Raw genomic sequence first — 12356 nt, forward strand, 5'->3', positions numbered from 1 at the left:
AGCCAGGAGCCAGGTGCTTCTCCCGGTCTCCCATGCGGGTGCAGGGCCCAAGCACTTGGGCCATCCTCCACTGCCTTCCTGGGCCATAGCAGAGAGCTGGCCTGGAAGAGGGGCAACCGGGATAGAATCTGGCGCCCTAACCGGGACTAGAACCCGGTGTGCCGGCGCTGCAAGGCGGAGGATTAGCCTGTTAAGCTGCAGCGCTGGCCAATGCCTTAGAATTTTTTATAATCATGTGCTTACTCTAGAAATTAGGAAAATTTATCAATGTAGAAAAATCAAAAAGAATTGCCAATCTCATCACCCAAAGCAATTACTGTTTAGATTTCTGTGTATTTCATTTTTAATGTATAATTTTAGACTCATTTTTAATACTTGAACATTACTCTGTCATTTTTTAGGATATAATATAGTATATGAGTTCCTGCTTCTTGAATATTCTGGTATCAGTTCCAGTTTTCTATTATCACATAAGTATAAAGCTAAAACAAACATCTCAGTAACTTTTTGTTAAACATTACACTGAATCATTCCCCAAAGGGGAGCAGGAAAAAAATGTGATTATGAGCCAAAAGATATAACCTGTTTGTGAATCTTGCTTTATTTTATTTACCTTACATTTACAGAAGATATGTATGGTTTATCACACCACCAACAGTTACAATCTGCTCTCCTGACAACATAGCATATGACAGGTTGAGCTCCCCTAATCTGAAAAACCAAAATACAAAATGCTCCCAAACCCAAAACTATTTAAGATTTGACACGGGCTGGCGCCATGGCTCACTTGGCTAATCATCCGCCTGCGGTGCTGGCACCCTGGGTTCTAGTCCCGGTTGGGGCGCCGGATTCTGCCCCGGCTGCCCCTCTTCTAGGCCAGCTTTCTGCTGTGTCCCAGGAAGGCAGTGGAGGATGGCCCAAGTGCTTGGGCCCTGCACCCACATAGGAGACCAGGAAAAGCAACTGGCTCCTGGCTTCGGATTGGCACAGTACGCCAGCCATAACGACCATTTGGGGGGTGAACCAACAGAAGGAAGATCTTTCTCTGTGTCTCTCTCTCTGTCTAACTCTGCCTGTCCAAAAAAAAAAAGATTTGACACTACACTCACAAAGTTTCAGATTCTGGAGCATTCTGGATTTTTAAATTAGATATGCTCAACTTGTAAACTCTAAGAAAATATTCCAAAATTGGAAAAACTATGAGATCTGAAATAATTCTGGTCCCAAACACTTTTGATAAGGGATACTCAGCCTGCATTTAGGTATCTATCCATATACAGACACATATAAATATATATACACTTTTTAAAAATTTAGTGGGTACAATATCTATCTGCCCAAGAACACATTAATTGGTATTTATATGGTAACCAGGAAAGTAATGCATAAAGTGCATGCATATAAGGTTGAGGATTGGGCTTGATTTAATTCAACCTTATATGCATACACTTTATGTAAATTCACTGTTCAACAATCTCAACCAACAGGTGGAGCTGTAGGAAAGCAAGAAAGAAAAACATCAGAGGGGCTGGTGCTGTGGCACAGCTGGTAAATCTGCCACCTGCAGTGCCAGCATCTCATATGGGCACTGGTTCTAGTCCCGGCTGCTTCATTTCCGATCCAGCTCTCTGCTATGGCCTGGGAAAGCAGCAGAAGATGGCCCAAGTCCTTGGGCCCTTGAACCCATGTGGGAGACCCAGAGGAAGTGTCTGGCTCCTGGCTTCAGATTGGCCCAGCTCTGGCTGTTGCAGCCATTTGGGGAGTGAACCAGAGGATGGAACTTCTCTCTTTCTCTCTGCCTCTCTGTAACTCTGCTTTTTAAATCAGTCAGTCAATCAATCAATAAATAAAAAAAAAAAAAAGAAAAGAAAAGAAAGAAATCAGAAAGGGGAATGGAGAGAAATAGGGATAATGAGATACCCTTATGTAAAGCACCTGGCATTCAATACAAGCAACGCATTTTCTTATACATTTCCTGTATCTGTTCCTTCCTTTCAACTGCAGGGCACTTTTCCTAAAACAGGGCTTTCCTCGCATTACTCTTACGCTGTAAAGCTGCCGCAGCTCCCCTAACAAGATAAAGGGCCACCTTTAACACTCTGGTCTAACCTTAGCTCCCATACACTCTGTGAGAACCCTCCCCCACCACTATTCCTCTCTCCGCAAAATTGTGCCAAGGGAAACAGCCATCTTTCTCTTAATAGAAAGGGGAAAGTTCTTCATCTGGTGAGAATTTTGACATGGATTAGAAATCTCAAGGCTTACAGGTATGAGGACAACTTGTAAGACATCCAAGCTGGACCTGCATCCTGGTAATTAAAATCAAGCACAGAAAGAATGTTGCTTTTACTTCCTTCCCATGCAAACAGCAATGTGGTTTTAATAGCAAGATTTAATAGATTCTGGAGCCAGGCATACCTCGATGGATTCCTGGCAAATACACAGTGGTTGTATGACAACAGTCAATCTATTGACATGAATATGACAGGGAATAACAAACTTACCTTGAAGGATTGTTTTGAGACTTGTAGTAGGAAATCTATTTATAAAGTGACAAGTATGGTGCCAGGCACAAAGTAAGACTTAATAAATGGTAGTTGTTATTCTAATAATCAACAACAATCAATAATCTTCCATGTCCATCTGAGAACAATAATGGTAACAACCACAACAACATGGTAATAAATAACAGCTACCTAGCACTTACTTCATGACAAGCACTGTGTTAAGTGCTGCTTTTGTTATTTCATCCATCTTACAAAGAATCCTGTAAAACAGATGCATCCCCATTTTACAGAAGCGGAAACTGAGGCTCAGAGAGGTTAAATACTTTGCTAGTGCAAGATTCTCCCAGCCAATAAGCTGCACACTCAGGAACTGCAGTCTAGCCAAGCTCAAGCTTTTAATGAGCACGCTGTGCTGACTCCAAGCAGAGGGCAAGAGCAGCCCGTTTTCATTTTTGTATTCCTTGGGTCTAGCATAGGTTCTGGAATGTGGCAGTCCCCCATGACATTTGTCGAAAGGGTATGCTATGCACTTCCACTTTCTCCAAGCCACTCGCAGCCCAGACTTTCTATACTGCAAAGCTTCCTAGGACCTCACCTGGAAGGGAGAGCTGATCTTTGCTTGGGGCACACATTGCTCCCAAGCCCTCCCTTTTTCCATTCCATTTCCCCCACCTTAGTCCCTCTGGGGCAAACATTATCTAATGTGATGCAAGAACACCAGGTTGAAATTCTATTCCGATCCCACTGAGGTGGCCAGCATCAACTCTCTGTGTATCTCCCTCTTAGATTTGACATAAAAAAAAAAAAAATCTTTGTATTTCCTACTATATGGACTGAGTCACTCACCACCAAAAGCAAAGCAAGGCTCACTTCCCTGCGTGACAACATCTCACTATCACTTCCACTGTATAACCAAATCAATTGTAAAGGCCAGACTTTACCAGAAACTTTCATTTCTTCTCTTTCGTCGGGATTTATCTTCTCTACTGCATGAGATACTGTGCATTCCAAGACATCTGGAAACTCCTACAACACGTGAAGACAATGTTACTGATGATAAAATCATCTGTTATCCACCTGCCATCTAGAGAACTGGTGAGACTACAGGAGTCTTTATCTAGGTCTGCATGGGCTTCACAAGCCTCTGAGGTAAGGTAGATGCTGTGTGTGTGCCTCTTTTCTGGGGAAAAAGTATTGTATTTTTATCCAATACTCACAACATTACATGCCCAAAAAATAGAAGATATCAAATAAAAGCAGAGGAAGAGTATGTGAATACAGCAGGTAGCTATTGTTTTTTTTTAAAGGTGGAGTGAGACAGAGAAAGGCCGATCTTCCAGTCACTGGTTCACTCCCCAGATTTCTGCAACAGTCGGGGGTAGGTCAGGCTGAAGTGGAAGCTAAGAGCCAAAAACTCCACCTAGGTCTCTCGTGTGGGTGGCAGGGACTCGGGAATCTGAGCCATCACCTATTGCCCCCAGGGTGTGTAATGGATGGGAAATGGAGATGGGACTTGAACCCAGGCACGCTTAAATGGCATGCAGGTGTCTCAAGTGGTGGCTTAACCTGCTGCGTCACAATGCCTGCCCTTCCCGTCCCCTTTTGTTTTTTCTCATGATTCTTGAGCACACTACATCGCCTAGCACATATCGGAGGTTCAGTAAGTGTTTACACTAAGTATGCACGAATAGAATGGCCACTTCAGAGACAGAAACCGATTCATCATCGTCTGCAGAGTAGCCGTCCGGTTACACACCTGCAGTGTGCCCACAGGAACAAGGATCTCCAGCGCTTGTGCTCTTCCACATTTTTAAGTAGTCTGTGTAATCTGAAATGAGCCGTTGTTGGGGAGGAGTGGGGAAGGCAGGCATTTGGCACAGCAGTTGAGGATGCTGCTTAGGATGCATTCCATATCAGAGTGCCTGGATTCCCACTCCAGCTTCCTGCTAATGTGCACCTTGGGAGGCAGCGGCTGATAGCTCAAGTAGCTGGGTCCCTACCACTCACATGGGAGATCCACAATGAGCTCCTAAGTCCTGGACCAGACTGGCCCAGCCCTGGCTGTTGCAGGCACGTGGGGAGTAAACCAGTGGAGATCTGTTGTTGTCTCTTTCAATAAATTAAATAAATAAAAATTAGAGAAAGAGAAGTGAGCCTTCGGCCGAATTGAATTATAGACAGAGACTTTGTACGCTAACATTTATGACATTTAATGAAATAAAGTTCCTTATTGTTTCTACAGAAACTGACATTTAACAAGTAATTTCTAATTTCATTATATTACTGGGTGATATTCTCCCAAAGCAATCTACCAAGCAAAACTCTTCTTTGATAACCATTCTCCTCCTAGGCCAAATATAAACTGCAAAGAAAACACTGACCTGTGAGGAACTGTGGTGTAAGCTGCATGTGAAAATCCTAACCTCAGCTAGGCAAGGAGGGGAGCCCGGAGCCCACAGCCCAGATCCCATCTCAGCCAGTCAGCCACAGGGAGTTGCACAGCTGAGTGTTTGCTTATTTGACTTCCCTCGAAGAACCCAAAGTGAGGAAATTTACTTCCTGCTTCCTTCACTTCCCCTCTGACCTGCACGACATCGGCATTCACATTTCACTCACCCTCACCAACTCTGGGCTGATTTGGGAACTCCACTCGTTCAAGGTCTTCTGGATACAGTCTCGAAGCTGCAGAAGGAACACATGTTGGAACTGTTAATCAAGCTTTATACACCATCCGCACTTCTGCAATAAGAATACAGTAGTCTGATAAAAGGGGAAGAAAGATAACAGGAAATACTACACAAACCCATTTTAATTCTATAAGGTGTTTATTTCCTTCAGCAGAGATTCTAAAATCAAGTTCTTATCCTACTCTTGACTCTTAAAATTCCTGACCTAAAACAATAGTCTAGTTATTTTCATAGTGTTTCTATATTAATGAAAATTTAAGTAAGCTTTTGAGATGCAACAGCATTCATAAAGAAATAATAATCTTTACTCAAGAAGAAGTTTATAAACAGAGGAACTCAGATTGAATCCCAGTGAGCCTGACCAGAATTCATATAAACCACTTTGCTACATTCCTCAAATACAAATAAATGACAGAGAATAAGTGTGACCAGAGAACTCGGACATCAGATTCACCCACGTGTTCACTGAAAACTCAAACTCCTGAGCTCAGTCCTAGTCCTATTCAATCTTTTTCCATGGGTAGCTGAATTTTTATTTATTTATTTTTTAAGATTTATTTATCTGTTTTGAAAGAGTTACAGAAAGAAAGAGACAGACAGATCTTCCACCCACTGGTTCACTCCCCAGATGGCAACAACAGCTAGCACTGGGCCAGGCTGAAGCCAGAAGCTCATCCAGGTCTCCCATTTGGGTGGCAGGGGCCCAAACACCTGGGCCATCTTTCCCAGGTGCATCAGCAGGGAGCTGGATTGGAAGCAGTGCAGCCAGGACAGGAATCGGTGCCCACGTGGGATGCCCTCATCACACGCGGCAACTTTACCTGCTGTGCCATGGCACCATTCCCCAGAACTTGCACTATTCACAAGTATCCTGAGTTCCTGCCACGTTCTCTAAGGTCTGAGTAGCACCAGGGCAGTCGTATCTCACAGAGGTCAACTGGCATGACGACAGTTCATAAGCCACTGTCTAACACTTACGAACACCTCCAACCTGTCTATAGTGTTTTCTTGAATAAACATTTTTTGCACTAACATTATGGTATGTTGTAAACTCAATCAAGTGTTTATTCATTTTAAAATTTCTTACATCTATGTATTTCAAGTTTCTTTGACAGTGGTCCAAAGTAAGATGCACATTTAATTACTGAGTGAGGACCCAGGTATGTATAATGGAACACTCACAGAAGGATACAAGTTGAGCCTCCCTAATCCAAACAATCGAAATCTAGAATGTTCTAAAATCCAGGGCTTTGGAGCACTGACACAATACCCTTTTGACTTTCAAGTGTTTGGGAATCTTTGGATAAGGGATACTCAACCAGTAAAGTCTATGCAAACATTCCAGAATCCAAAAAACCCCTTAAATCTGAAATCTTTCTGAAGAGGAATACACTTCAGAAAAAGAATATTCAACCTGTACTTATGCTGACTCTATGTCAGGCACTCTAATGGCTTCTGTTCCATTAATTAGGAAAGATACGCTGTGCTACCACTCAATCAACTGATGGACTCAGGATCACTAATCAGTGAAATCACTGCTTTGCAGATAAGCAAGGTCACTGTGCTTTGCACTCTGTGGGCAATCAATGAAAAGAGAAATGAGTAACTAGAAGCCAGCCCCTGAATTGCAAAAGCGCTTTCCTAACAGCAACAACAGGGACTAAACTTTTGAACTCACAATCACCCAACTATGATTGCTTATGATAAAAACTGACACAAGCCATTTACTGCTTCTCAGTATAGAATGGTACAAGGGACAGCTGACATTAATTTACGGGCAGCGTCACCTGTTCTTAGGTTAAGATTGATAATCCACCACAATAACTTAGGTGCTACCCACAATAACCCACCTGAATAAGTCCCAACATTTAACTTTATATAATGTGTTTATAATAAAATTTAAGGAAGTAGATAAAAATGAGTTGATAATCTGTCCGGACTGAATTACAAGTCTATATTCTTTTAAGAATTCTTAGAGTTGAGGTAGCAGGTCTGAGTAGGGTCACCAATTCTACCAGGAGTTGCTTGGGCTCAAATTAAATGCATTACCTTTCTAGAGGGAAATTTCTTGCAGTTTTCCCACAATTTTCATCTGGCTTTCCTGATACACTTCTCAATACAGGAAGACAATTGTTTTCAGAGTATTCACCCTTTTCCTAAAATAATTTCTTTAACTAACCTTGAGATGCGCAAAGTATCAGAATAAACCATAAAAAAGCCTAATGTTACAATTCTATGAGATATTCATTGGCTATATCACAAATGTAATGATTTTTCTTTCTTTTCTTTTTTTTTTGACAGGCAGAGTGGACAGTGAGAGAGAGAGACAGAGAAAGGTCTTCCTTTTCCATTGGTTCACCCCACAAATGGCCGCTGCGGCCGGTGCACCGCGCTGATCCAAAGCCAGGAGCCAGGTGCTTCTCCTGGTCTCCCATGCGGGTGCAGGGCCCAAGCACTTGGGCCATCCTCCACTGCCTTCCCCGGCCACAGCAGAGAGCTGGCCTGGAAGAGAAGCAACAGGGACAGAATCCGGCGCCCCGACCAGGACTAGAACCCGGTGTGCTGGCACCACAGGCGGAGGATTAGCCTATTGAGCCGCAGCACCGGCCAATGATTTTTCATCTTACAAATTATGTTATCAAAACTGCTGACTAAACATTAACCTTGTCCTTTTTTGTTTCCTGGTCTCTCATTCTTAACATACACACACAATATCACAAAGATATTGATTTCCACAATTAAGTGTAGTTGTAGATCTGAAGTTATGTAAGAATAGAAAACAAATCACATGATTCACCTTGTCAAAACCCTTACTAGGAAGAATTCAGCAAAACAATCAGATAATGGCCTATTTAAAAAATGATTTCGATTTCACAAAATACAATGTAACACAAAAACTGGGCAGAGAATCAAGCTCTGTTAGAACTAGAAGATTTTTTGAGTATTTTTAAAGAAATAATTTAATTCTTTATTCAATGTGTAAATTTTCTGAATAATGAGTGATTTTTTTTCAGTATGTTCAGTCTCTTCAATGGGATTGTACTGTTTCAAGTAGCACATCCCTATTTGGGGTTCTACTTACTACAAAGTTTTTCTTTACACAGAAACGAAACATGCCACTCTAACTGGGGTGTCATAGTTTCCCTTTGGTATGCTGCCACTCCTTCAAGTTTTCCTCCAAGGTTTTCTAGTTTCAGTTTTGTCTATTGTGATAAAGCACCTTACATAAAATACTACAGGCCAGAATCAGTTCTTTGAACGATGTCTTACCAATTGTGCATTAAGAAGTTTTTAAAAATTTAAATAGGATAGAAAAATATCAGAATACAATATATAATAAGAGTGAATATTATCATGAAACCTTTGTTTTAGATGTATCGATACATCATAGGGTCTTCTCATGGAAAACATGCATTATGAAGAACCTATATATGGATTTCAAAACGTACATGGATTTCAAAACGTTTTTTGCACCAAAATAAACTTAATCCCATTTTCCACAAACTTTCCTGAAGCACGCTCACACATATGTAGATAAATAATTATGAACTGGATTGCAAGGTAGCAAAGCATTTAACAAAGCATTTCTTCCTGTGTTTGTAATCACAAAACTCTGAAAGGCACTGTTTCAGCACAGGTTCTAATTGCATAGGAGAAAATTTCACCCAATATTACCAATATACATGCAAAATGCTATTCTGAATCATCACCATCAGTGCTGGAAGAAATTGGAGGGGGGGTGGTCTATGTACTGAATACAGAAATACTTATTGTGGGGGATAAACAGTCAATTGGGGTAGTTTAAACAAAACATACAAATAGCTGGAACCTGAACACAGAACATGGTACGGGTTCTGGCTCCTATTAAAGCGACCAAGATTTCTCAACTCCTGAAGGATGCTGACTCCCAACAGTAGGCCAGCGCACCGGGCCAGGGCACTCTTGGAGAGAGGCCCCCGTGCCGCTCAGCCTATCTGAAGCACCTCACATAAAACACGGATGACAGCATCACAAGAGGACAACGCCTAGGAATTTTCCTCTAATCAAGACTTGTTTTCTCTTTCTGTCAGGTGTCAGGGAGATAAACGTCCGTTCGGGCAGCGTTTTCATAAATTATGAGAGCTAGATGAGGAAGGCACCACCACCCAACTCTGAAGCCATGTAAGCGGACTCGGAGATGGTAACTTCTCCTAAGTCACAGAGCTCCTAAATGTTCATGTTGGCTTTATTTACGTTTTTTAAAACCTTTAATTAACACACAACAATTGTACATATTGAAGGGGTATTTTTGGAAAAAAGAAAAGAAACACAACTAAAATGGTGCCAAGCCACCGATATGCCCCGGTAATTAATTAACTGTGCAGCCAACAGATAATTATGCGCCCAGGCAGGGGTAGCCAAAATGTGTAACTAGTGTCCATCCAGATTAATACCTGCCTCCTCCGACTAATGGCCCTTAAGCAAATAAAATGGGGCAGGTTAATTTCCGGCAAGAAAAATTTATTTATTCCAAAGCCAAATCGGAGTGTTCAGACATCTGCCTCCCAGAGGTGGAGAAACTAAGGTTACCATTCTCAAAGCGAAGCGTAACGCGGGCAGAACTTCATTCACAAAGGCTGAGCTCCTAACACATCCCCCCCTACCTGGACGAGGTGGGGGAAGGGAGCGAGACGCCAGGCAGAGAACCGAGCGATGCCGAGGCCCTCTCGACCTCCGGGCCAGGGAGAGGCCTCCAGTACGTCTGTGAGTTTGCTACCGGCCGTGGGCACAGAGACGGGCGCCACTCGCCGCCGTGCAGCTGCACCTGCTAAGTTTTCCGGACGCCCTGCCCTCAGCAGCGGCTCTGGATCCCCGGTCGCGCCTCCCCGGGAGCCCGAACTCGGCCACCTGCGCTCACCAGAGGCCGCTCCCTCCCGCCCGGAGCCCCCGGCCCGACCCGCGGCCTGCCCCGCGTCGGCGCTCACCTCCTCGCTGTGCGTGGACGGGCACTTCTTCCGCAGGCGGCCCCAGTTGAGCAGGTTCCCGGTCTGCAGGTGCAGGGTGCGGGCCCGCGCCAGGAGCGCCCCGGCCGCGCGGCTGTCCGTGCCCATGGTAGCGGTCGCCCGAGGGGGCCGAGCGGCGACGGGGCCGCGAGCGGCTGGGCGCAGACGCGGCGTCCGAGGCCCGAGCAGCGAGCGCGCGGCTGCCACCCCCGCGCGGCCGGAGCCTGCTGGGCGCTCGGGCCGAGCGAGGCCGGACGGCGGCTGAGCGGCGACCCGGGCGGGAGGCGCCGGTGGCTGCGACTGCTGCGGCCGCCTCTGGAGAGTGGACTCCAAGCTGAGGGAGCTGTTTCCTGGAAGACAATGACTAAGCAGAAATCCCGGCCGAGAAAGTGCTTCGTAACCGTTACTCGTTCCGCGGCGGGGCAGGGGCGGGGCGCGAATGGGCAGCGGGGCGCCGGCCCGCGGGTGACTGGCCCTCGGCCTGCGGCGGGCGTGGCGCCGGGCGCGCGGGCGGGCGGGCGGCGGGAGCGGGGCGGTGCTGCTGCTGAGGGCGCAGCGCGCGCCGCGGCTCCCCCTGCCGGTCAGAAGGCTACGGTGCGCCGGGCGCCGCGGCCTGGGCCTCGCGCGGTCCTCGGGCGCTCGCGGGCTCCCTGCCAGCCCATGGCCTCCTCACTGCTGATTTCCTTACCCGCCTCTTGGAAAGGGCGGCCCAGTGTCCAGCGAGGCTTTGAAGTTCCAGCTGGCGTTAGTTCTCAGAAGCAGGTGTTAATGGGCAGCCCCCCACCTCTCTTCTTTTGCTGTGCCGCTCAGACTGCCGCTCGCTGTTTCTTGCTGTTCCTTCAGGGTCTGTGGGTGGGCGCTCTTTGCTGGCAGCGTGTGAAGCCAAAGAAGACTTAATCTTTGTCCTTGAGAAGCTTAAACTTTAGTTCCAGAGGCAACGCCTGACATAAAACATTAGGTAATAACGTAAGCCTATCACGCAGCAGTTAATTTCCGGTTGCGTTCACCTCAGGGGGAGCGTGGGAGCCCGTGAGGTCAGAGACGGGCCCATCACTCATGGCCTTGAAGGCGGCCCTGAACCTTTATCCCTGTGAAATGCGCTTTTGGAGAACTTTGTGACATCACGTTGAACATTTTCCAAAAGAAACCTTCACTCTGTTGTGGAATGGGGATGGTGGTAACCCGATGTAAAAAAAAAAAAAAAAAAGCAAAATTAAATTCTCATTATAAGGGAGACAGAAAGTACTGAAAAAAGAGGTGAATTCCAGTGGATAAACTGAAAAGAATAAGGGGAGGAAGGGAAAAGAAGATCCTTTCAGGGGCCTGATGGTAAGTAGATGTTTGTTGGCTGAATCAGTGGTAAAGGTTTATGGGAGAGGAGCAAGAACAAACATAGGATACTTTAATTAATGCAGACGGTTTGATTCCTATGCTGAAGTTGCTGTGGCATCATTTCTTGACGTTCTGTGCGTTCACTGATAACATACATACAAACAGTGCTGCTTCTTTTTTTTAAAGATTTCTTTATTTGTTTGAGATGCAGAGTTAGAAACAGAAGGAGAGGTCTTCCATCTGCTGGGTTCACTCCCCAAATGGCTGTAATGGCAGAAACTGGGCTGATCCGAAGCCAGGAGCCAGGTACTTCTTCCGGGTCTCCCATATGGGTGCAGAGGCCCAAGCACTTGTGCCATCTTTGACTGCTTTCCCAGGCCATCAGCAGGGAACTGGTTGGGAAGTGGAGCAGCGGGAACTCAAACCTGTGCCCAGATGGGATGCCAGCACCCCAGGCTTAATCCACTGCCCCCCAGTGCTGGCCTCAAACTACTTCTTTAAAGCTTGGAGATTGCATCTCCTAACCTATCAGACCTGCCTCCTTACTGTGAATTTCTGTAACTCACTGGTGGAGACCAGGAAGACAGTGTGAAACTGCTGATAATTGACCACTTCTAATCTGCAGAAATGCAGAGTTCCTGGCTCCACCTAATTGGCATTCACCGCTTTGGGCAGGTGTGAGGAGTTCATGAGAGAAGGCATGAAAAGTCTGTAGAAGAGTACTTGGGTTGCAGTAAACACCCAGCAAGAGGAGCTCCCATTGTTCATGCCTCCTTTTCCCCTTCTCACAATGCTGGAAATCCATCCCATGAATTCACAGCAGGCATCCTATTATGTTTTTAAGATTT

The 12356-nt window shown here is 45.4% G+C and overlaps 1 protein-coding gene across 1 annotated transcript in view; it reads right to left on the minus strand.

Moving 5' to 3' along the window:
* The window catches only part of GCLM (glutamate-cysteine ligase modifier subunit), a 24725-nt gene extending 14372 nt beyond the window's left edge, over positions 1–10353 (minus strand). The window contains exons 1-3 of the mRNA XM_062191772.1: positions 10159–10353; positions 5124–5189; positions 3449–3533 (exon numbers count right to left, since the gene is read on the minus strand). Of these exons, the coding sequence (XP_062047756.1) occupies positions 3449–3533; positions 5124–5189; positions 10159–10284 (277 nt within the window). The 5' untranslated portion in view covers positions 10285–10353. The remainder of the gene's footprint in view (positions 1–3448; positions 3534–5123; positions 5190–10158) is intronic.
* Positions 10354–12356: the final 2003 nt, after the last annotated feature.

Source organism: Lepus europaeus, chromosome 5, assembly GCF_033115175.1.
Source record: "Lepus europaeus isolate LE1 chromosome 5, mLepTim1.pri, whole genome shotgun sequence".
In the NCBI taxonomy this organism is placed as follows: domain Eukaryota; kingdom Metazoa; phylum Chordata; class Mammalia; order Lagomorpha; family Leporidae; genus Lepus; species Lepus europaeus.